The 26631-nt window shown below is 41.1% G+C and overlaps 1 protein-coding gene across 3 annotated transcripts in view; it reads left to right on the top strand.

Annotated features, from left to right (window-relative positions):
• LIMA1 (LIM domain and actin binding 1) overlaps nt 1-26631 on the top strand; it is a 179182-nt gene that overhangs the window by 108152 nt on the left and 44399 nt on the right. For 2 of the 3 annotated variants that reach the window (XM_053708358.1, XM_053708357.1), the window contains exons 4-6: nt 14129-14524; nt 20644-20731; nt 22698-22849. In XM_053708358.1, the coding sequence (XP_053564333.1) occupies nt 14129-14524; nt 20644-20731; nt 22698-22849 (636 nt within the window). The remainder of the gene's footprint in view (nt 1-14128; nt 14525-20643; nt 20732-22697; nt 22850-26631) is intronic. The other variant, XM_053708359.1, reaches the window with a different exon arrangement.

Genomic DNA, 26631 nt, shown 5'->3' with positions numbered 1-26631 from the left:
CTGAATTGTGGGTGTGGTGGAGTGTATGCACTGTATATGTGTGTGTGTATGCACTGTATATGTGTGTGTGTGTGTATGCACTGTATATGTGTGTGTGTGTGTGTGTATGCACTGTATATGTGTGTGTGTGTGTGTGTATGCACTGTATATGTGTGTGTGTGTGTGTATGCACTGTATATGTGTGTGTGTGTGTGTGTATGCACTGTATATGTGTGTGTGTGTGTGTATGCACTGTATATGTGTGTGTGTGTGTATGCACTGTATATGTGTGTGTGTATGCACTGTATATGTGTGTGTGTGTGTGTGTATGCACTGTATATTTGCCAATTAGGACTATCTATAAATAGGCAATCACTGTATAGTAGTAGGTAGCCAGATCACACAATTTGTATAATACTTAGAGGTTGACTTTAAGAATTTCTAGGGAATATGGGAGAAGCCAGAACAATAATGTATAATTTTAGAGATTTAGCTTAAAGGGACATTCCGGTCAATATGTATTTTTTTGAAACCGCTATAGCTTTTATTAGAAGCATTTTTGCTCATGCATGTATATTGCAAAAATGCTTCTATGCAAAGCTGAAATGCATCCACGTAGATTCCAATTCTGGCTGGAATGTAATTTTCATTTTATGCACAGTTCAGTTTTCTGTCCTTCTTAAAGGTCCTCCTCGTGAACTCTTCTCCCCCCCCCCCCCCCATGAAAAAACTGCTCACTGGCCAATAGATTCAACTCTACCAGCTCTCTAGTTGGAGACAATTCTATCCAGAAGTCTGATTAGAAATAGTGCAACTAGTCAGCACAACAGCATCTTTGTAGATATTACAATAGTACAAAATTTTAAAGATAACTTTTTTTTTTTTTTCTTTTCTTGCTATGTTACTTATAAAATCATTTACAAGAAAATTACCTTTACCTTTTTCTTTTACAAGATATGACGAGTCCACGGATTTCATCCTTATGGGATATCGCCTCCTGGTCAGCAGGACGAGGCAAAGAGCTCCACAGCAGAGCTGCAAAAATAGCTCCCCCCCCATCCCAGTCATTCTCTTTGCCTGTGTTAGTGATAGGAAGAGGTAAAGTGAGGTGTTGGTTTAGATTCTTCAATCAAGAGGTTTTTTTTTATTTTTAAATGGTGCCAGTGTGTACTATTTTTCTATAAGGCAGCATCTGGAGTGATGGCCTTTTGGGCTGTGGGAACTGGTGGAGTTTTAGCTTCACTGCGCCTCTCTTGCTTGTGCTGCTTTATGTGTATGTCTTAGAGAGTGCTAACTAAGACAATTCTACCTTCACAGGACCTCAGGACACTGAGATTCTCATGCTGTTCCTCAGCATGGAGGTAAGTGCAGTCTTTTATCTCTGGGGCTATGCAGCATATCTCCGAATTGACTGTACTCTGCCTTTGTCTGTAAAGGGTTATGGGCTCCGGTAAGGGCTTCCCCTTCTTGCAGGTGTGGGTTATCATTTTATTGAAAATGGGATACTAACATGTTTAATTTTACTCAACTCATTCTGGCATGCAACTTTAGCCTATAAGCGTTGGCAGCTGTTTGCGGTTCATTTACTTTGACGCACTGGGCGATTCCTTTATTGTGTTATGTGAGACATGTGGAACATGGGGCTGACGCTGGGAGTAGCACCGGAGTTAGAGGGAGATAAAATACTCTATCGGACTCCGGTGTATGGTGGTATTCATTTTGTTTTTCCCGGGGTATGTTGAGTTTGCCCACGATGGGCGGAGCCTAGTCTTCAGCTGCGCAGTGTGTTTACTGGGGGACCGGATCGGCAGCTTTTCCTGATGGCTCCTAAGTGCTCTTGTGGCTAGATTTACAAGCGTTCTTAGGCTCACCGTTTTAGCGGATAGTTGGTCTGTGGAGTCAGGTAGAAGCCGCAGCAGAGCTGCGGCTAGGTGACGTTTTTTTCTGGGGTGCGAGTGGATTATTCTTTTATCAGGTTACAGGGGGGGATAAAAGATTTATACCGCAGCTACATTTCTTTCATGTAATTAGCAAGAGTCCATGAGCTAGTGACGTATGGGATATACATTCCTACCAGGAGGGGCAAAGTTTCCCAAACCTCAAAATGCCTATAAATACACCCCTCACCACACCCACAATTCAGTTTTACAAACTTTGCCTCCGATGGAGGTGGTGAAGTAAGTTTGTGCTAGATTCTACGTTGATATGCGCTCCGCAGCAAGTTGGAGCCCGGTTTTCCTCTCAGCGTGCAGTGAATGTCAGAGGGATGTGAGGAGAGTATTGCCTATTTGAATGCAGTGATCTCCTTCTACGGGGGCTATTTCATAGGTTCTCTGTTATCGGTCGTAGAGATTCATCTCTTACCTCCCTTTTCAGATCGACGATATACTCTTATATATACCATTACCTCTGCTGATTCTCGTTTCAGTACTGGTTTGGCTTTCTACAAACATGTAGATGAGTGTCCTGGGGTAAGTAAATCTTATTTTCTGTGACACTCTAAGCTATGGTTGGGCACTTTATTTATAAAGTTCTAAATATATGTATTCAAACATTTATTTGCCTTGACTCAGAATGTTCAACTTTCCTTATTTTCAGACAGTCAGTTTCATATTTGGGATAATGCATTTGATTTAATCATTTTTTCTTACCTTCAAAAATTTGACTCTTCCCTGTGGGCTGTTAGGCTCGCGGGGGCTGAAAATGCTTCATTTTATTGCGTCATTCTTGGCGCGGACTTTTTTGGCGCAAAAAATTCGTTTCAGTTTCCGGCGTCATACGTGTCGCCGGAAGTTGCGTCATTTTTTGACGTTATTTTGCGCCAAAAATGTCGGCGTTCCGGATGTGGCGTCATTTTGGCGCCAAAAAGCATTTAGGCGCCAAATAATGTGGGCTTCTTATTGGCGCGAAAAATATGTGCGTCGCTTTTTTCTCCACATTATTTAAGTCTCATTTTTCATTGCTTCTGGTTGCTAGAAGCTTGTTCTTTGGCATTTTTTCCCATTCCTGAAACTGTCATTTAAGGAATTTGATCAATTTTGATTTATATATATGTTGTTTTTAATCTTACATATTGCAAGATGTCTCACGTTGCATCTGAGCCAGAAGATACTACAGGAAAATAGCTGTCTAGTGCTGGATCTACCAAAGCTAAGTGTATCTGCTGTAAACTTTTGGTAGCTATTCCTCCAGCTGTTGTTTGTATTGATTGTCATGACAAACTTGTTAAAGCAGATAATATTTCCTTTAGTAAAGTACCATTGCCTGTTGCAGTTCCTTCAACATCTAAGGTGCAGAATGTTCCTGATAATATAAGAAATTTTGTTTCAGAATCCATAAAGAAGGCTATGTCTGTTATTTCTCCTTCTAGTAAACGTAAAAAATCTTTTAAAACTTCTCTCCCTACAGATGAATTTTTAAATGAACATCATCATTCTGATTCTGATGACTCTTCTGGTTCAGAGGATTCTGTCTCAGAGGTTGATGCTGATAAATCTTCATATTTATTTAAAATGGAATTTATTCGTTCTTTACTTTAGGAAAATTGAATCCTTTCTAAGAAAAGCTTATCTGTGTTCAGGTAATCTTCTTAGACCTGCTATATCTTTGGCTGATGTTGCTGCAGCTTCAACTTTCTGGTTGGAAACTTTAGCGCAACAAGTAACACATCATGATTCTCATGATATTATTATTCTTCTACAGCATGCTAATAATTTTATCTGTGATGCCATTTTTGATATTATCAGAGTTGATGTCAGGTTTATGTCTCTAGCTATTTTAGCTAGAAGAGCTTTATGGCTTAAAACTTGGAATGCTGATATGGCTTCTAAATCTACTTTACTTTCCATTTCTTTCCAGGGTAACAAATTATTTGGTTCTCAGTTGGATTCCATTATTTCAACTGTTACTGGTGGGAAAGGAACTTTTTTACCACAGGATAAAAAATCTAAAGGTAAAAGCAGGGCTAATAATCGTTTTCGTTCCTTTCGTTTCAACAAAGAACAAAAGCCTGATCCTTCATCCTCAGGAGCAGTTTCAGTTTGGAAACCATCTCCAGTCTGGAATAAATCCAAGCCAGCTAGAAAGGCAAAGCCTGCTTCTAAGTCCACATGAAGGTGCGGCCCTCATTCCAGCTCAGCTGGTAGGGGGCAGGTTACGTTTTTTCAAGGAAATTTGGATCAATTCTGTTCACAATCTTTGGATTCAGAGCATTGTTTCAGAAGGGTACAGAATTGGTTTCAAGATAAGACCTCCTGCAAAGAGATTTTTTCTTTCCCGTGTCCCAGTAAATCCAGTAAAAGCTCAAGCATTTCTGAAATGTGTTTCAGATCTAGAGTTGACTGGAGTAATTATGCCGGTTCCAGTTCCGGAACAGGGGATGGGGTTTTATTCAAATCTCTTCATTTTACCAAAGAAGGAGAATTCCTTCAGACCAGTTCTGGATCTAAAAATATTGAATCGTTATGTAAGAATACCAACGTTCAAGATGGTAACTGTAAGGACTATCTTGCCTTTTGTTCAGCAAGGGAATTATATGTCCACAATAGATTTACAGGATGCATATCTGCATATTCCGATTCATCCAGATCATTATCAGTTCCTGAGATTCTCTTTTCTGGACAAGCATTACCAGTTTGTGGCTCTGCCATTTGGCCTAGCTACAGCTCCAAGAATTTTTACAAAGGTTCTCGGTACCCTTCTGTCTGTAATCAGAGAACAGGGTATTGTGGTATTTCCTTATTTGGACGATATCTTGGTACTTGCTCAGTCTTTACATTTAGCAGAATCTCATACGAATCGACTTGTGTTGTTTCTTCAAGATCATGGTTGGAGGATCAATTTACCAAAAAGTTCATTGATTCCTCAGACAAGGGTAACCTTTCTGGGTTTCCAGATGGATTCAGTGTCCATGACTCTGTCTTTAACAGACAAGAGACGTCTAAAATTGATTGCAGCTTGTCGAAACCTTCAGTCACAATCATTCCCTTCGGTAGCCTTATGCATGGAAATTCTAGGTCTTATGACTGCTGCATCGGACGCGATCCCCTTTGCTCGTTTTCACATGCGACCTCTTCAGCTCTGTATGCTGAAGCAATGGTGCAAGGATTACACGAAGATATCTCAATTAATATCTTTAAAACCGATTGTTCGACACTATCTAACATGGTGGACAGATCACCATCGTTTAATTCAGGGGGCTTCTTTTGTGCTTCCGACCTGGACTGTAATTTCAACAGATGCAAGTCTCACAGGTTGGGGAGCTGTGTGGGGATCTCTGACGGCACAAGGAGTTTGGGAATCTCAGGAGGTGAGATTACCGATCAATATTTTGGAACTCCGTGCAATTTTCAGAGCTCTTCAGTTTTGGCCTCTTCTGAAGAGAGAATCGTTCATTTGTTTTCAAACAGACAATGTCACAACTGTGGCATACATCAATCATCAAGGAGGGACTCACAGTCCTCTGGCTATGAAAGAAGTATCTCAAATTTTGGTTTGGGCGGAATCCAGCTCCTGTCTAATCTCTGCGGTTCATATCCCAGGTATAGACAATTGGGAAGCGGATTATCTCAGTCGCCAAACGTTGCATCCGGGCGAATGGTCTCTTCACCCAGAGGTATTTCTTCAGATTGTTCAAATGTGGGAACTTCCAGAAATAGATCTGATGGCGTCCCATCTAAACAAGAAACTTCCCAGGTATCTGTCCAGATCCCGGGATCCTCAGGCGGAGGCAGTGGATGCATTATCACTTCCTTGGAAGTATCATCCTGCCTATATCTTTCCGCCTCTAGTTCTTCTTCCAAGAGTAATCTCCAAGATTCTGAAGGAATGCTCGTTTGTTCTGCTGGTAGCTCCGGCATGGCCTCACAGGTTTTGGTATGCGGATCTTGTCCGGATGGCCTCTTGCCAACCGTGGACTCTTCCGTTAAGACCAGACCTTCTGTCACAAGGTCCTTTTTTCCATCAGGATCTGAAATCCTTAAATTTAAAGGTATGGAGATTGAACGCTTGATTCTTGGTCAAAGAGGTTTCTCTGACTCTGTGATTAATACTGTTACAGGCTCGTAAATCTGTATCTCGAGAGATATATTATAGAGTCTGGAAGACTTATATTTCTTGGTGTCTTTCTCATCATTTTTCTTGGCATTCTTTTAGAATACCGAGAATTTTACAGTTTCTTCAGGATGGTTTAGATAAGGGTTTGTCCGCAAGTTCTTTGAAAGGACAAATCTCTGCTCTTTCTGTTCTTTTTCACAGAAAGATTGCTATTCTTCCTGATATTCATTGTTTTGTACAAGCTTTGGTTCGTATAAAACCTGTTATTAAGTCAATTTCTCCTCCTTGGAGTTTGAATTTGGTTCTGGGAGCTCTTCAAGCTCCTCCGTTTGAACCTATGCATTCATTGGACATTAAATTACTTTCTTGGAAAGTTTTGTTCCTTTTGGCCATCTCTTCTGCCAGAAGAGTTTCTGAATTATCTGCTCTTTCTTGTGAGTCTCCTTTTCTGATTTTTCATCAGGATAAGGCGGTGTTGCGAACTTCTTTTGAATTTTTACCTAAAGTTGTGAATTCCAACAACATTAGTAGAGAAATTGTGGTTCCTTCATTATGTCCTAATCCTAAGAATTCTAAGGAGAAATCGTTGCATTCTTTGGATGTTGTTAGAGCTTTGAAATATTATGTTGAAGCTACGAAATCTTTCCGTAAGACTTCTAGTTTATTTGTTATCTTTTCCGGTTCTAGAAAAGGCCAGAAAGCTTCTGCCATTTCTTTGGCATCTTGGTTGAAATCTTTAATTCATCTTGCCTATGTTGAGTCGGGTAAAACTCCGCCTCAAAGAATTACAGCTCATTCTACTAGGTCAGTTTCTACTTCCTGGGCGTTTAGGAATGAAGCTTCGGTTGACCAGATTTGCAAAGCAGCAACTTGGTCCTCTTTGCATACTTTTACTAAATTCTACCATTTTGATGTATTTTCTTCTTCTGAAGCAGTTTTTGGTAGAAAAGTACTTCAGGCAGCGGTTTCAGTTTGAATCTTCTGCTTATGTTTTTCGTTAAACTTTATTTTTGGGTGTGGATTATTTTCAGCAGGAATTGGCTGTCTTTATTTTATCCCTCCCTCTCTAGTGACTCTTGTGTGGATAGATCCACATCTTGGGTAGTCATTATCCCATACGTCGCTAGCTCATGGACTCTTGCTAATTACATGAAAGAAAACATAATTTATGTAAGAACTTACCTGATAAATTAATTTCTTTCATATTAGCAAGAGTCCATGAGGCCCGCCCTTTTTTTGTGGTGGTTATGATTTTGTATAAAGCACAATTATTCCAATTCCTTATTTTATATGCTTTCGCACTTTTTTATCACCCCACTTCTTGGCTATTCGTTAAACTGAATTGTGGGTGTGGTGAGGGGTGTATTTATAGGCATTTTGAGGTTTGGGAAACTTTGCCCCTCCTGGTAGGAATGTATATCCCATACGTCACTAGCTCATGGACTCTTGCTAATATGAAAGAAATGAATTTATCAGGTAAGTTCTTACATAAATTATGTTTTTTGTTAATTCAGTATTGTTCTGTGAAAATTGAGACAGTTTAATTCTAAAGACACAGTGCACACGTTGTTTTTTTGTATATACGTTTAACTAATTATCATTGTTACCAGAGACATGACCAAGCTAGCTTTTATTTCTGTAACATGGAGGATCTGGAACACACTACATGTGCTATGTGTTTAGATGCCATTGTGGAACCACCAGTTACGTTGTGTCCCTCATGCATTGAGAGGGCCTTACAGTCTAAAGAGCAAATTTTATTTAATAAAGATATGTCTAAGGATTGCTCTCAGAATGATGATATTCAGGGTATGCTGCATCTTTCTCCCCAAGCTTCACAGCCTTTAACGCCCACTCAAGCGACGCCGTGTTCTTCCTCTGCTTGATTTACTCTGCAGGATATGGCTGCAGTCATGTTATCCACTCTTTCAGAAGTTTTATCTAAGTTACCAGTTTTGCAAGGTAAACGCAGCAGGAAAGAGACCCAGGTGGTCACTGCGACTTCTTATGCTTTGATGGCAATCTACGATGTACCCTCCCAGGGATCTGAATTGGGGGGGTGGGGAGAATCTCTGTCTGAGGGGGAATTGTCTGACTCAGGGAGTGCCTTACCCCAGACAGATTCGGAAGTAATGTCTTTCAGATTTAAACTTGAGCACCTCCGTCTGTTACTACGGGAGGTTTTGGTGACTCTGGACGACTGACTCTATTGTGGTCCCTCCAGAGAAATTGAGTAAGATGGACAGATATTTGGAGGTCCCTTCATATACTGACGTTTTTTCCAGTTCCTAAGAGAATTTTAGAAATTATTGCTATGGAATGGGAGAGACCAGGTATCCCGTTCTCTCCTTCCCCTATGTTTAAGAAGATGTACCCTATAGCTGACACCGTACGGGATTCTTGGCAGACGATCCCTAAGGTGGAGGGAGCTATCTCTACCCTGGCTAAGCGTACGACTATCCCTATCGAGGACAGTTGTGCTTTCAAAGACACCATGGATAAAAAGTTAGAGGGTCTTCTCAAAAAACTATGTTCACCAGGGGTTTCTATTACAACGGACGGTCAACATTGTAACAGTCACAACTGCGGCTGCTTTTTGGTTTGACGTTCTAGAAGAGTCTCTTAGGACTGAGACTTCTTTAGAGGAATACAGGATAGAATTAAGGCCCTTAAGCTGGCTAATTCTTTTATTACGGATGCCGCCTTTCAGATCACCATGTTGGCGGCTAAGAATTCAGGATTCTCCATCTTAGCTTGGAGAGCCTTATGGTTAAAAAGCTCTTAGCTATTCCTTACAAGAGAGAGACCCTGTTCGGGCCTGACTTGAAGGAGATAATTTCTGACATTACGGGAGGTAAGGGGCACCTTCTCCCTCCAAGATAAAACATCCAAGCAAAAGGGTAGACTGAGTAATTTTCGTTCCTTTCGAAATTTCAAAGGAGGTCCCCTCTTCTTCCACTAAACAGGAAGGAAACTATTAACAGGCCAAGACCACTTGGAGACCCAACCAGTCTTGGAACAAGGGTAAACAACCCAAGAAGCCTGCTGCTGCTACCAAGACAGCATGAAGGGGCGGCCCCCGATCCGGGACTGGATCTAGTAGGGGGCAGACTTTCTATCTTTGTCCGGGCTTGGATAAGAGACGTTCAGGATCCTTGGACACTGGAAATCGTGTCTCAAGGGTATCAGTTGGAGTTCAAGAACTCCTCCCCTAACGGAAGGTTTCTTTTTTCACGATTGTCTGTAGACCAGATAAAGAGGTGTTCTTACGTCGTGTTAAAGACCTCTCCTCCATGGGAGTGATTTGTCCCGTTCCAATAGAGGGACAGGGGTTTTACTTATATTTTTTTTTGTAGTTCCCAAAAAAGAGGGAACATTCCGACCCATATTAGATCTCAAAACAAGTTTCTCAGAGTCCCATCCTTCAAGATGGAGACTATTCGGACAATTCTTCCATTGATCCAGGAGGGTTAATATATGACTACCGTTGATTTAAAGGATGCATACCTTCATGTTCCTATCCACAAAGATCATCACAAGTTCCTGAGGTTTGCCTTTCTGGACAAACCTTTTCAGTTCGTGGCCTTTCCTTTCGTTTGGCCACGGCACCCAGAATCTTCACAAAGGTTCTGGGGTCTCTTCTAGCGGTTCTCAGGTCGCAGGGCATTGCACGCCTTATCTGGACGATATTCTGATCCAAGCGTCTTATCAGCTGACAGTCTCATACCGACTTTGGTCTGTCCTTTCTAAGGACTCGCGGGTGGGAGGTGAATCTAGAAAAGAGTTCTCTATAGTTCCCAGGAAAGGAACCCTTGTCTGTGGAATTAATCGACTCTCTATCCATGAAAATCTTTCTGACGGATGTCAGAAAGTTGAAGGTTTTGTAGACATGCCTAAACCTTCAGTCCAATCCTCGGCCGTCAGTGGCTCGGTGCATGGAAGCAATTGGATTGGTGGTGGCAGCAATGGACATCATTCCGTTTGCTCGCTTTCATCTCAGACCTCTACAACTGAGCATGCTCAAACAATGGAATGGAGATTATGCAAATTTGTCTCCTCAAATAGATCTCGATCAAGGGACTCTTCTTTGGTGGTTGTTGTCGGATCATCTGTCCCAAGGTATGTGCTTCCGCAGACCCTCATGGGTGATAGTGACAACGGACGCCAGCCTGCTAGGGTAGGGTGCAGTCTGGAACTCTCTGAAGACTCAGGGTGTGTGGACTCGGTCAGAGTCTCTACTTCCAATCAATATTCTGGAGTTGAGAGCAATTTTCAATGCGCTTCAGGCTTGGCCTCAGTTGGCATCGGCCAAATTAATCAGATTCCAGTCGGACAACATCACGACTGTGGCTTATATCAATCATCAGGGAGGAACAAGGAGTTCCTTGGCGGTGATAGAAGTATCCAAGATAATGCAGTGGGCGGAAACTCACTCTTGTTATCTGTCAGCAATCTACATCCCAGAAGTCGACAACTGGGAGGCGGTTTTCTTGAGCAGACCGATGTTTCACCCGGGGGAATGGGAACTTCATCTGGAGGTCTTTGCCAGTCTAATTCTCCGGTGGAGCAAGCCGGAGCTGGATCTTATGGCGTCTTGTCAGGATGCCAAGCTCCCGAGATACGGATCCAGGTCCAGGGACCCTCAGGCCAAACTGATAGATGCCTTGGCAGTACCTTGGTCATTCTACCTAGCTTATGTGTTTCCTCCTTTTGCTCTCCTCCCTCGGGTGATTGCTCGAGTCAAACAGGAGAGGGCCTCGGTGATTCTTATCGCTCCTGCGTGGCCTCGCAGGACTTGGTATGCCGATCTGGTGGACATGTCATCTCTGCCACCGTGGAAGCTTCCATTGAGGCAGGACCTTCTCATTCAGGGACCCTTCCATCATCCAAATTTAATTTCTCTTCAGCTGACTGCTTGGAGATTGAACGCTTGATTTTATCTAAGCGTGGGTTCTCTGATTCAGTCATTGATACCTTGATTCAGGCTCGTAAGCCTGTTACTAGAAGAATTTTCCATAAGATATGGCGTAAATATCTTTACTGGTGCGAATCCAAGGGCTACTCTTGGAGTAAGGTTAGGATTACTAGGATTTTATCTTTTCTCCAGGAAGGACTGGAGAAAGGGTTGTCGGCAAGTTCCTTGAAGGGACAGATTTCTGCTTTGTCTATCTTGCTACACAAGCTTCTGGCAGATGTTCCAGATGTTCAATCTTTTTGTCAGGCTCTGACTAGAATTAAGCCTGTGTTCCGAACAATTGCTCCTCCTTGGAGTTTTAATTTAGTTCTTACTGTTCTTCAAGGGGTTCCGTTTTAACCTATGCATTCCATAGATATTAAGTTATTATCTTGGAAAGTGTTATTTTTAGTTGCTATTTCTTCTGCTCGCAGAGTTTCTGAACTCTCGTCTTTACAGTGCGATTTTGCATTCTGATTTGGTGTTACGTACCAAACCTGGTTTTCTTCCTAAGGTTGTTTCTAAAAAAAATATTAATCAGGAAATTATTGTTCCTTCCTTGTGTAATAACCCTTCTTCTAAGAAGGAGCGTCTTTTACATGATTTGGACGTTGTCCGTGCCTTGACGTTTTACTTTCAGGCGACTAAGGATTTTCGTCAAACATCTTCATTTATTTGTTGTTTTTCTGGGAAACGTAGGTGTCAGAAAGCTACGGCTACCTTGCTTTCTTTTTGGCTGAAGAGTATAATCCATGTTGCATATGGAACTGCTGGACAGCAGCTTCCAGAACGAATTACGGCTCATTGTACTAGGGCTGTGGCTTCCTCATGGGCTTTTAAAAATGATGCTTCTGTTGAACAGATTTGCAAGGCTGCAACTTGGTCATCTCTTCACATCTTTTCCAAGTTTTACAAATTTGATACTTTTGCCTCGTCCGAGGCTGTTTTTGGGAGAAAGGTTCTTCAAGCAGTGGTGCCTTCCGTTTAGGTTCCTGCCTTGTCCCTCCCTTTCATCCGTGTCCTATTGCTTTGGTATTGTATCCCGTAAGGATGAAATCCGTGGACTCGTATCTTGTAAAAGAAAAGGAAATTTATGCTTACTTGATAAATTTATTTCTTTTAAGATATGACGTCCACGGCCCACACTGTCATTTTTTAAGACAGGTTTTTATTTTTTGTTAAACTTGAGTCACCTCTGCTCCTTGGCTTTTCCTTTCTCTTCCTAACTTCGGTCGAATGACTGGGTTGGGGGGAAGGGAGGGGCTATTTATGCAGCTCTACTGTGGAGCTCTTTGCCTCCTCCTGCTGACCAAAAGAAATAATTATCAGGTAAGCATAAATTTTCCCTTTTTTTATTTTTTTTTTTATTTTTCACAGCCAGAGCAGCATCCTCCTCCTGGAAATCCTCTCTTCACTTGTCAGCAATGACTAATCCATCTTCCTCCAATCACAGCTTTCCCCCCATGGTAATCATTGCTTGAAGCCATGCTGTGATTGGAGGAAGCCGGATTAGCCATTGCTGACGTGTGAAGAGAGGATTTCCAGGAGGGGGAAGCTGCTCTGGCTGTGAAAAGAAAAAAAGGTAAGTTTTTAATCAAAACGGCTGCTTTGTAAACTTTGATGAATGAAAGTGCCCCTGTTTTTAATAGTATTTTTAAAAAACTGGCTTTCATTCATCAAAGTTTACCTTCACTTTAAGGGGAAAGCTAAAATATGACACAGTTCTCTTCTACCACAACAGCTCTATAATACAGTGGTATATGCAGGAAATATGTCGGTATACCTCTCAAGATGTAATTTATGCTGAGTTGGAGTTGCTATGAGCATTTTTATACTTGTATGATGTTCCTTTCCGCCAGTAGGGCTGTCCCCAGTTGTCCTGATCACCCAGTGACTAATCTCTCCTTAGGTATGAATTGTGCACAAACATGCGCTTCCTGATAATTTACATTTAACATAAGCAGTTTTACTTTTCATTCTTAATGTTTTATTCATGTTTAGAAGGTGCTGGTTTTTGTATGCAGAGTTAGTCAGTGTGGTCATTTTATACATTCTTGCCACTTCTTGTCATGCTTTTTTTCACACCTTTACAGCCAAAATGCTAACTGCAGTCGCCTGTCATTTAAAAAGAGACCCCTGCTCATCATGCGCTTTGGATTGCTTCCTTACCACTGCTAGATAAGAGTTAACAAAATGTGTGCTGTTTTGAGACCATGTGTTGAGGTGAGAGACTTATGTCCCAATAATAGCTGTAATCACTTCTAATTCCTTAAAGCCTTTCAGGCTGTCATCAACTGCAGTAGTATACTGCTTGTTCTCACATTCACTGGATACGGTAGTAAAGATGCAACGCCGGCAGGTAAAATGTGTTTTATTATTATTCTCACCGGCTCCTGGGCAGTGTACAGTAGAAATAGCTTGCATTGTACTGGGCTGTACAGTTAAGGAACAGCTGTTGTATTTAATCCTACTTGTCACAGTATCTGTAAGTGAATGTGATTCCTTGTGCGCTGTACATGCGTGTTTGCCATAGCATGCACAATAGTTTCACGCTCTGAATATGTACTGGGAGGTCCTGAGTCTGCAGCGCTTGAGGAACTGCTCTTGCTGTGTGTGTGCAGTTTGCTATGTTAACCTCCTCATGTGACGATTTAGCAGTATAGAATTTTTACTGCATGTATATATAACTATGCACTAACTCTTGGCTTTGCTTGCAACAGGAGATTAAAGACTGTGCTTCACCCCATGAACGTTTAGTGTTATTTTGTATCCTAGGCATGTTTCATATGTGGCAGCAAAATAATAAAGCGCATTGGTCTTTTTTTTTCTTTTTTTTTTCCCTTTCCCATTAACATTTATCTTTGTCATTTTTTCTTACACTTCCCATCTTTGTATATTTGTCCTTATAAGGATATCCTCCCCCCACCCCAAACTTTTTTTTTTTTTTTGTCCAAAACTTCCTGCCTAATCTTCCCTCCTCCCCCCTCCCCTGGGGTGGATGCTCTTTATACATGTGGCATAGAACAATTTCTCTTCAAAGCTTTCTGGACCTCCCTCTTATATCCTGCAAGATATTTCTTGCATATAGGCTTTATTTCATTTCTCAGGCTGTAACTGGAATTCACTTTTTGATCTTTTTAGAACACAGAAACTTTACCCCATACTTTTAACCGGGGGTCCTTGAGTGTCTTGAGGAAGAAGTGGGAGATTCCTGGGCCAGCAGCTCGGAAGGAAACTTGCCACAGCAACAGCCTCTCACTGAGGCAGAAAGTTAGCAGTCCAAGGGGTGAAACAGCCCCTGCTGACCACTCAGAAATCGGCGTCACAAGGATCCGCTCCCCAGCACAGGAACAAAGCCGTTTCCGTTACCCAAGTGCTTCAGAGTCCAGTTCTCATTCCACAGAAGTAGGAAACATGGAGCCAAACACAGAGGCTGAAAAGCTGGATACCCCTGAACCTTCTCCAAAGATTGAAAAATATAATGTCCCATTGAACAGCTTGAAGATGATGTTTGAAAAAGGTGAAGCAGCTAATAAGGTAAGAGAGGGACTGAAATGTTCATTAACTAATAATAGTACTAGTTACAATAGTCATGGTTAGGGCATTTTGTTACTAAATGAGTCTGCAGGATAAATCTTAAGCTGTGTGTTTTTTTTTTTTTGTCTCTGTATATCACATGTTATGCTTCAGACAGATGCAGCACAAGAACTGTCAGGCTATGTATGGTTCAGCCACATAGCAAAAGTGTAGAAGGTCTGGTTCATTCAACTGGTGTGTATTTTTTACCTCTTACCACAATGTTATCAGATGTGGAAGTTATATACAGACCTAGGAAGACCATTTTTAAAAAATATATATTTATACTGTTCTGGCACTATTCCCCAATATATATGATTGAGTATATATTATTTAGAGTGGTAGAGTAACATTTGCCTCCTACATCATTTCTTGAGCTTTTCCCCTGCATGACTGTGGGAAGCATGGCTGAAAAAGATCTGTCTGCTACAAGAATTACATCTGAGCTTTCTGCTACCCCATTAAACCCTTCATTACCTTACTTGCCTTTTCTCCATTTACTGCCCCCCCCACGTTAACCATATCTAAGATGACGCACATCGTTATGCAGATATGATTACTGTAACTGCTTCTTGTCTAGCTTATGTATCAAATCTTGTTTGGCAACTGATATTTGCTAGCAAAGCTGAATTCTTTAGTATGGAACGAGTAGCAACATGAAATACATATGTCAGTAGGTGATGGAAGTTTGCTACCTCCCTGTTGATTACACTGCACACTTTTTGTAACTTATTGTCAGTTATTTTTTTTTTTTTAACTGGCTGTGTGATATCTCAATCTCTGTTTCAGTTCCCAGTGTTAATTAGTAAAAATGTCCCTTAATTGTCACATTTCAGGTTCCTGCTAAGTATAAACATACCTGAATAACAAAAGAATCTCTAAATCTATTAGAATGGGTTTTACAAACAGATTGTGTACTTGCAAAATAATAATATTCAGCCTGTCTGTGACAACTTTATTTTCTTTTCTTAAATTGTCTGTTTCATTGCAATTAAGTTTTTTTTTTAAATAGTTTAGTACTAAATGACACCAAATAAATTTGCAAAACCCTTACTGCCAGTTTATTCTGAGGTAGTGTGCATCTTTTATTCCGCTAACTTGCCTGGCCATTTACTAAAAATGTGCCCCTGTAACAAAGTAAAACTGTTTAACAGATCATTTGTACACTTTTGAAACAAGCTATGCTTTCTAAAAACAAATAAGAGCAATGACTTGATACATCTCCTAAAATAAGTGATGTGCTGAAGATAGTATACTCTGGAACAAATTGATCATTTTAATTGGAGAGTTTGTACACTGGAGAATGAATCTTATACCAGTTCAAAAGATGTGGCATAAGCTGAAGCTAGCCCTGCTGACAGACCTGGGAGTTAAGTAGTTAAACAGCTGTATAAAGGTCAGAGTTTAATTATCCTAAAAATTCCCATGACTTTTCTCCCTATAAGCCAGTTTTGATGGGTAGCTTCCCCCCCCCCCCCCCAGATAATGAGATTGCCTGGGTGTGTCATGGTTTTACTCCTGACAGGAAATTTAATACACTGACTGCTTGTGTTCTCTGTCCTTTGTCCAGAGATGGGCTATTCACTACTTGAGGACTGTATATGCTTTTGCTAGTGCTGTCTGTCTCTTCCCGTAAGCTCTGGTTACAGTTTTTGATGCCTAAGGCTGCTGTGTGAGGTCATAGACTGTAAATCTCCATCCCCCATCATGGATTTAGCAGCAGGCATCTGAGCTGCAGCTAGAAATGATTAACTCTTTGTATCCCCCATTGGTGTGTCTCAATGCCATTAATGTATCAGAAGATACAGAATGTATTATAAGAAAACTTGCTCATAGTCCAAAGCTTTTGCAGCTGATCTGTGCTATGGAAATGAGTAAAAATATTGTATTATAGAGAGAGATCTAAAATATATTGTATGGATAGATATATGTATTGATATAGATGCTTGTAAAATCCTAAAGATTTGTCCCCATGAATGGTCAAGCAATTTCCTAGTGTTTACTGGTTTTATTAGGATAACATCTGTATTTCAGTAAATTACAATTAGCAAAACAACCACACTTCTCTCAGTTGCTGTATCCCATCATGGTTACCCCCTTTAGACAGAGCTAAAGTTTAAAATAATAAAGACAGTCTAAATTTCTTTAGTTGCAATAATTAAAGGGACATGAAAACTATATATTTTTTTCTCTCTCTCCATGGTTAAGAAAGAGCATGTAATTTTAAACTTCTTTCCTATTTACTTCTATTATCTAATGTGCTTTATTCTCTTTATCATTTGTTGAAAAGCATATCTAAATAGGCTCTGTAGCTACTGATTGGTGGCTGCACATAGATGCCTTGTGCGATTGGCTCACCCATGTGCATTGCTATTTATTCAACAATTGTAAAATTGTATGTTCTATCTCAATCATGAAATAAAAATTCTGGGTTACATGTCCCTTTTTACTGCTTTGTAATCCGTTTTAAGATGTTTAAAGGGACAGTCAACACCAGAATTTTTGTTGTTTTAAAAGATAGATAATCCCTTTATTACCTATTCCCCAGTTTTGCATAACAAACACAGTTATAATAATACACTTTTTGCCTCTGTGATTAACTTGTATCTAAGCATCTTCTGACAGCCCCCTGATCACATGACATTTTATTTATTATCTATTGACTTTCATTTTAGCCAATTAGGGCAGTGTCTGCCACAATCCACGGGCGTGCTCACAATGTTATCTATAGGGTTTACCTGAACTAGCTCTCCCCTGCTGTGAAAAGCAAATACAAAAGCATGTGATTAGAGGTGGCCTTCAAGGGCTTAGAAATTATCATATGAGCCTTCCTAGGTCTAGCTTTCAACTAAGAATACCAAAAGAACAAAGCAAAATTGGTGATAAAAGTAAATTGGAAAGTTGTTTATAATTACATGCCCTATTTGAAACCAGAAAGTTTTTTTTAGACTTGACTGTCCCTTTAAGTACTTACTTTACGATCTGTTAGTAATACCGGCCAAATATTAAATTAACATTGTCTGGACACTGAACAATTGTGTGTCTGATTCACCCTAATTCAATAGAATATGCACAATGTGTGAACCATGTTGTCTAGATTTACTGTAGTGTTTAAGTGCTTTTTTGATTTGCTAATGTTGATCATAGTCTTGTGAATGGTTTCCCCCTACTCTAAGTGATATAATTAGGCACTCTAGAAATTCACTGACAGTCTGCTTCCTTGCAATAAGTCATGTATACTTACATAGTTGGTCATTCATTAAAAATATATTAAACTCACTAAAGTCGCACTGTTCCAAAACCTCTGCATTCACAATACAGGTTTCAAAAACAATTTGAACTGTGTACTGTAAAATTTGTTTCCTCTTGAAGGGACATTCCAGCCAAAATTCGCATCCACATGGATGCATTTCAGTTTTGAATATACAGTACATGCATTAGTAAAAATGCTTCTAATAAAAGCTATAGCTGTTTCCAAAGTGTATTTCAGTATGCACTGTGCACCAGCATTTTAAACACAGCTCTTGCTCAGAGAGCCTAAGGTGCTTGTACCATCTGGTAATTGCTTACATTTTACAAGCCCCACTTGTGCTCTGAGCAGCGGCAGTATTTAAAATGCTTGTGCACTGAGAATATCCATTTATGCTTCACATGTACATGCAGAGAGAAATAACACTAACAGTGATAACTTTTACTAAAAGCATTTTGACAGTCTATGAGTAAGGCGTGATAAGACTCGTAAACAAGGACAGTCTTACGTGTTTTAGCCTTAAGTGCTTTTTTAACGTATCCAATAAAGTATTGAAGTTTTAACAAAGTCCAGCTTAGATTTATTTTCTGACAATACAGGTGTATTGCAAATATGCTTCTATTCAAAGATGTAATTCATCTAAGTGCATTTCAATTTTGACTGGAATGTCCTTTAATGTGTTCCCAATTACTTGTTATACCATCTACAGAGTATAAAATGTATGAGAAATTGCTCGTTTTTGGTGGGGGTTTTTTTTTGTAAATGATATAGCTGGCTTTGCTCTTTGAATCCAAAATCTATCAAAATAGGCTAAGCTTGCAGAGAGATCAGACATCCTTATCTTATCACTGAGACTTAGACGGAACAATTTCAAATTAACATTTTAGAATTGTATATCTCCCACTCCCCACTGGGAGTGTAATTTCTTCTGCTGGCTATGTTTACATAGCTTGTCAATAGCTTATACTTAACCTCTTCACATCGTTAGAACGTTCTATGCCGCCTTAACAGCGCTGGACTTTACCACTGTTAGGACGGTATGGAACGTCCTACTATATAAGGCGTCCTGCAGCCTCCCCCTTTGACGAAGGCAAGGAACTGCTGGGGGTGTGCCTAGCAGCATGGGCAGTCCCCCATGATCCATTCCCGGCCTTGAAATCACACAATCACGTGATTTCATTTTTATTAAGTGTTTACATCAGAATTTTGTTCCAATGCAAACACTATTATTCCCACCACGAAGGGGTTCAATATTAATACGTAAACCACATCAGGCATATTGTGTTTTTTTCATGCATTTGTTGATTATGCACATCTACTGTATTTACTGGTCCTTTAACTTAAAGGGATAGTATACTCATTTTCATATAACTGCATGTAATACCTATAAAGAATAAGATGCAGAGATACTGATATAAAAATCCAGTATAAAACTGTTTAAAAACTTACTTAGAAGCTCTCAGTTTAGCTCTGTTGAAAAGGTTACTGGAACACCCACTGCAAGTGGGAAATAAGACCCTCCCTCCTCCCCCTTCTTGTGCATATGAAAAGACCCTTTACACAAACAGGAGCAAGCTGGAGAAGGTAGCTGTATTCTCATAAAACTTTGGGGCTTGGTTAGGAGTCTGAAAATCAGAGCAATGTTATTTAAAAATAAGCAAAACTATACATTTAAAAAAACTAAAAACTTTATGGGCTATATAAATAAATCACCTACAAAACATTTATGCAAATAAAAAATGTGTATAATGTCCCTTTAATCTCTCGTTGTGGCCAGTGAGGACCAGACATAAATGAGCTCCTGCACAAATCGGTCATTGTGCAGCATGTGTGAGGAAATCACAAATGGACAGCACTTGTTATAGGAGTGCATGGGGGAGACTTACCAAGTCTCAAATAGCCATATAAAAAGTAACAAAGTCCTCCAGCTCCTCAAGTAAAAAAAATACCTTTTTTAGTATTCCATCATGGGTCAAATAATCAGCAACGTTTCTCAGCCCTTCCTCATGCATTGTGCTGAATTCCACAGACTGTATTCCTGCCTCTCTGAGGACTGTGGGTAAACTACAGTTTTCTGAGTTTAATTACAGAAAAAGTAGACAAATGGTTTATGCACATTTTTAAATTAATATCCATTTTAAAAGAATCTATCATTAAAGGGACAGTAAACCTTAAAAATAATGTTATATAATTCTGCACATAGTGCAGAATTATATAACATTATATTAGCCAAACTTTGTAAATCATAATATTCCCTTTTTATTTTGTAAAAATACCGCTGTTTTACAGACCCGCTCTCTGTACTCTGCTGAGCGGGTCTGTTTTTACTGAGCGCATCGGGCCAGCTGTATAGTCACAGCCCGGCCCGACCGCGCCATTAGACACAGTGCGGCTCGCTCCTGCTGTCAGACAGAGCGGGAGCGAACTGCACTGTGTCTAATGGCGCGGTCGGGCCGGGCTGTGACTATACAGCTGGCCCGATGCGCTCAGTAAAAACAGACCCGCTCAGCAGAGTACAGAGAGCGGGTCTGTAAAACAGCAGTATTTTTACAAAATAAAAAGGGAATATTATGATTTACAAAGTTTGGCTAATATAATGATATATAATTCTGCACTATGTGCAGAATTATATAACATTATTTTTAAGGTTTACTGACCCTTTAAATGTTAATCCTTCACTTTTCTACTCAACTAAACATGGTTACATTGCGTGAACCAAAGTCTTTAACTTACACAGCTTAGTTTTGTGATTGTATAGTTACCTTCTGTTTTATAAAGTGTTTTCTAACTAAATACATTTTTTCTCTCTCGCTCTCTCTCATATATTTAGTCCTCACGGGAACCTGGTAAAATTAATGTAGGGAGACTCAACTCAGAAAACCTGTTTAATGAAGATGATTCCTGCCTTGTTGAAAAAGGTAAGTCTGCTTCCCAAATGTAGGTTTACTACAATACTGTAAAAAATCTTTCCATTAGTGTGTTTTCAGTGACTTATTATGCCAGCTGCAGAGTTTAAAATTTATAAAAAAAATGCTTATTCAGGTTAGTGTATATGAAATAGATGGTTTTGTTCTTAAACCACAACCCATTAAAATGTGTTGAGCTTGCAGGGAAATAAGATCACCTTCTGTACACAAGTGTTTCTGAAGGCTTATCCCATTTAAAATAAAGTTATTAAATGGACAGTCTAGTCAAAATTAAACTTTAATGATTCAGATAGGACACGTCATTTTAAACCATTTCCAATTTACTTTTATCATCAAATTTGCTTTGTTCTTTTGGTATTCTTAGTTGAAAGCTAAACCTAGGTAGGCTCACATGCTAATTTCTAAGCCCTTGAAGGCCACCTCTTATCTATATGTATTTAATTTTTTTTTTCATCTAGAGCCTGGTTTCTCAACAGCTGGGCCGTGGCCCAGTACTGGCCCGTGATAGCCCTGCTGGTGGGCCCCGACCTGTCATGCCCCCACTGCACACTCTTACCCCACTGCACACCAGGGGCAGACTGATACCAATCAAGGCCCCAGGAAAACTGTCTCACACTGACCAAAATGTATTCAATTTTATGCAAATGAACATGGTAGCCTCTCTGCCCTGCCCCCAACAGGCCTCTCAACCTCATTTCTTTGCTTAGTTACTGATAGGTCAACTGAAAACTCCAGCTTAAGGAATGCACCAGGATCCGTGGAGATGCCATTTGTGGGCCCCCCTACTTGCTGGTCCCTCTGCCCAGGTCCTATTTGCCTGGCTGATCAGCCTGCCCCTGCTGCTTATATATATATATATATATATATATATATATATATATATATATATATATATATATATATATATATATATATATATATATATATATATATATATAATATATTTTTGTTTTTTAAACTACCGGGCCCTGGACATGTCTAGCTAAAATTTACTGGGCCTTGAGGTCACTTTGGTTGAGAACCACTGATCTAGAGGATGTTGGTTGATATGTGCCATATAAATATCATTGTGCTCATGCTAGTGGAGTTACTTATGAGAGGGCACTGATTGGCTAAAATTCAAGTCTGTCAAAAGATCTGAAATAAGGGGGCAGTCTGCAGAGGCTTAAATACAAGTTAATTACAGAGTTAAATAGGTATATTAATATAACTGTTGGTTATGCAAAACTGGGGAATGGGAAATAAAGGGGTTATCTATCTTTAGAAACAATAACAATTCTGAAGTACACTGACCCTTTAAACAACTAATATAATTTTTAAAAATACATGTACAAATAATTCTCAGACTAATTTTTGCTCTGAATACATCATTTAAGCAATGATTTATTTAGTGTTTAATGTCCCTTTTTAAGTATTCAGATGAGGAAGGCTGCATAGCTTCACGTTGTTGTAAATTTGTATGCTCCTTCCCCTGCTATAGACTTCTGCCAGAACCTTTTTAAACCGCTGGTAATTGGAGGTGATTGCTATAAAAAAAAAAAATCATAAAGCTATGAAGTGGCAATAAACTGAATGCTCTGTGGTTACTCGGTCACCATAGAAAATAATTTCTAACTATATGCACAAACCTATTCTTGATTCTCTATGTATCAATTATTGGCTATGTATCTATTATTGGTCTTTTTTCTGTAGTCAGTTTAAAAATGTCTGTGGCAACCATGCAAACTAATAATGAAAACAATGTTTACTTTGGAGTGCTTATATTTTTAGCGTGTTATGGAACAAATTCATTTGGTGATCAACAAAACACTAAAGAATTGTTTGGAAAATTACCCCAGGAAAAGGTCATCCATCACAGATGAGCAAAGCATGTGATCCTTATGCAGCACTCACATCCAGCAATTTGTTTGTTTTTTTGCTCTTTAAACAAGTGGTTTTTTTTTGTTTTTTTTTAAAGGTTCGGGTGTTTCTCCCAGTAGCACACCATCTAAGCTTGCTGCCCAGAAAAGCCTTGAAATCTCTCACGTCCTGGAGACCACATCGCTAAAGGACAGGATGGCCAAGTATCAGGCAGCTTTGACAAAACAAACCAGCCCTGTCTCTCCCACGGTATGTGATTTGTTAGTTTTATTTAATGTACTTTTTAGTCAAAGCTAATCGAAAACCACTATAATTTACTATAATTCAGGACAACTGTATGATGTCCAACAAATTTGCAGAAATGCATTAAAGCATTTTCATCTGAAAGGGAGGAGAGTCCACGGCTTCATTCATTACTATTGGGAATTAAGAACCTGGCCACCAGGAGGAGGCAAAGACACCCCAGCCAAAGACTTCAATACCCCCCCCCCCCCCCCCAACACACACTCACTTCCCACAGTCATTTTTTGCCTTTCAACACAGGAGGATGGCAGAGGAGTGCTGGAGTTTCGGAGTAGTCTCTTATGGAGGGTAGTACTCTTCGCAGTGGGACTGGAGTTTTAAGTAGTCCTCTCAGCCTCTCAGTGAGAGGATGGGTGACAGAGTCCGGAGATGCAGGGAGAGTCTTTCTGCGAAACCATCCCGACTCATATTAACAGCTCCATAAGGAGTGAGGTTACTAACCTGTCACACTTGAAGGGCTGTGTTCCTGTCCACAGCGTATATTATGGCAAGAGTTTCATTTTTTATTAATAATAACATAGAAAACAGGGTCACAGTGTGGCACCTTTTTATCTTTACAGAATCAAGGGTTAATATTCCTGGAAGGGGGATTATTGAACAGGGGGGGGTTTATACAAGTTGTTTTTTGTGTCATTGCTGCGCTATGTGCGAGATGAGGCTCTTTCAGGTTACTTGGAGCGTTTTTCCCTAGTGCAGGGGTGGTCCTGCCAGGCATTCCATGGGACTGAGTGTGGCTATCTATCCTTCCTGTTGATCTGTGGCGCAGTAGACGTAGCGGTTTCTTTAGTCCGGGTTCTAGGAGGTGGTGAGTGCCCCGGCCATTGGTGGTATAAAGGTTCCTTTTTAATCAATAAAGTTAGTCTATCCAAGCGCACAAGCGTTGGAAGGCTCTCCTTCCTTAATAAAGTCTCTTTCCTGTGTTAATTGTGAGGAGGTTCTGGTAGATCAGCCTGCTCAACTATGTTCCACATGCCTTGATAAAATTACAACAGCTAAATGTAAACAGATGTCTAGTACTACTGAGCCGTCCACCTCTGAGGGTTCTTCGTCCCGGGAGGTGCGTTCCCTATGTTCATCTCCGATTGGGTCCTACCGTTATTCCTTCGGGAGAGATTTGTTGGCCGTCAGACTTTGCAAACCAACTGGAATCGGAGGTTTTGAAAGTCATCCATGCCTTACCACATTCTGCTAAGCGCAAGCGAAGGGTTTATCATAGCAGTCCAGCCGAGGGTTTTTCCTCGCCGATGGCAGATCCAGAGGCTCTATACGAGGACGAGGCCCACTCCGACTCTTCGGAGCAGGCCCCTTCTGGGTCGGAGTCTGTGTCATCTAAACCTCCAGCGGCGGAGGAGCCTGGCTATAGGTTTAGGATGGAGAATTTGCGCTTTCTGCTATAGCAGGTGCTTGCTACTCTTGAAGTTCCGGAACCTAAGATACTGGAGGAACCTGCTATTCCTAAGCTTGACAAGGTATAAGAGGACAGGGTAGTACCTCAGTCTTTCCCATTTCCCGTTAAGATGGCTAATATTAAGAACGAATGGGAGCGATTTAGGTTCTTCCTTTTCCCCTTCTTAGTTTAAAAAACTGTTCCCCGTTCCGGACTCTCAGCTTGAGCTGTGGGGGACCATCCCTAAGGTGGATAAGGCTATCTCTACGTTCGCAAAGTGGACGACTATTCCCCTCGAGGATAGTTTGTTGTTTAAAGAGCCCATGGATAAAAAGTCGGAAAACGTTGAAAAAGTTGTTTCAGCACATGGGGTTTGTTTTTCAGCCAGCAGCGGCCGTTGCGGCGGTCACTGGAGCTGCAACATATTGGTGTGAATCCTTGTGTGAAATGTTCGAGGGGGAGACATCCATCAACGAAATACAGGAGAAGATTAAGGCGCTGAAGATCGACAATTCTTTTATCTGCAATGCCAATATGCAAATTATACGCCTGAATGCTTAGGTGTCAGATTTTTCTGTTTTAGCGCGCAGGGCTCTGTGGCTAAAAATCTTGGTCTGCGGACATGACCTCTAAGGCAAGGCTGTTGTCCTTGCCTTTTCAGGGAAAGATCCTGTTCGGTCCAGGATTGGATTTGATTTTATCCACGGTTACGGGAGGCAAGGGAGCTTTCCTACCACAGGATAAGAAGGCTAAGCCTAAGGGATCTACTTTTCGTCCCTTTTTGTGCGGATAAGGCACAGCGCCAGCAACCCGCCGCAAAAGCGGACCAGTCCAAGGGATCTTGGAAGCCAGCTCAATCTTGGAACAAGTCTAAACAGGGCAAGAAGCCCGCCGAGCCAAAATCAGCATGAAGGGGTGGCCCCCGACCAGTCTCCAGATCACGTAGGGGGCAAATTATCTTTATTCTCAGACGCATGGTTGCAGGACGTTCAGGATCCTTGGGTTCTTGAAGTGGTCCCCAGGGTTACAGAATAGGGTTCAGATCCCACCCGCCCGAGGGCAGATTCCTCCTGTCAAACCTGTCTTCAAGACCAGAGAAGAGAGAGGCCTTTCTTGAGTGTGTGAGATCTCTCCTCTCTCAGGGTTATTGTACCAGTACCCCTAGTAGAGAGGGGTCTCGGGTACTATTCCAACCTTTTTGTGGTTCCGAAGAAGGAGGGCACGTTCTGCCAGATTCTGGACCTAAAGTGTTTAAACAAGCTTCTGAGTGTTCAAAATGGAAAACGATCATATCTATTCTGCCCCTAGTTCAAGAGGGGGCAGTTCATGATGACTATAGATTTGAAGCACGGCTTACCTTTGTGTGCCAATCCACAGGGACCACTTCAGGTTCCTAAGATTTGCATTTCTGGACCAACACTTCCAGTTTGTGGCCCTTCCTTTTGGTCTAGCGACGGCCCTGAGATTCTTCACAAAGGTTCTGGGGGTGCTGCTTGTAGTGGCCAGATCCAGGGGCTTTGCGGTGGCGTCTTACCTGGACGACATCCTAATTCAGGCGCCATTGTTCAGCCTCGCAGAGGATCATTTGAGGGCTCTTCTTCTTCTGCTCCAATCTCACGGTTGGAAGATCAACACAGGGTGGAGTTCCTGGGCACGATAATAGACTCTGTCCATGAAGATATTTCTTACAGATCAGTGGCGCAGGAAGCTTGCGTCCACCTGTCTAGCCCTTCAGTCCTCCTCAAGCCCATCGGTGGCTCAATGTATGGAGATAATAGGTCTCATGGTGTCAAGCATAGATGTCATCCCATTCGCCAGGTTCCACCTAAGACCTCTTCAATTGTGCATGTTGAGACTGGAACGGTGATCATTCAGATCTATCACAGCTGATATCCCTGGATGCTCTGACTCGGAACTCCCTCTCTTGGAGCAAGAGAGGGGTCATCCTTCTTGAGACCGTCCTGGGAGATTGTGACCACGGACGCCAGTCTGTCAGGTTGGGGAGCTGTTTGGGGTGCCAGGATGGCACAAGGAAAGTGGTCCAGAGAGGAGTCTCTCCTTCCGATCAACCCTAGATCTACGAGCAATTTACAATGCTCTGAAGGCTTGGCCTTCTCTGGGGTCGGTCAGTTTTATCAGATCCAGACCGACAACATTACCTCAGTGGCATACATCAACCATCAAGGGGGTACGAGGAGCTCCCTCGCAATGAGGGAGGTGTCTCGGATCCTGGAGTGGGCGGAGTCCCTTGACTGCTCGATCTCATCGATTCACATACTGGGGTAATGGTCTCTCCACCCTGAGGTCTTTGCTGAGATTTGTCTCAGATGGGGAACGCCGG

Source organism: Bombina bombina, chromosome 3 (assembly GCF_027579735.1).
Source record: "Bombina bombina isolate aBomBom1 chromosome 3, aBomBom1.pri, whole genome shotgun sequence".
Classification (NCBI taxonomy): domain Eukaryota; kingdom Metazoa; phylum Chordata; class Amphibia; order Anura; family Bombinatoridae; genus Bombina; species Bombina bombina.
Note: the sequence above shows the minus strand (reverse complement) of the source record. Positions and strands in the feature narration are given on the sequence as shown.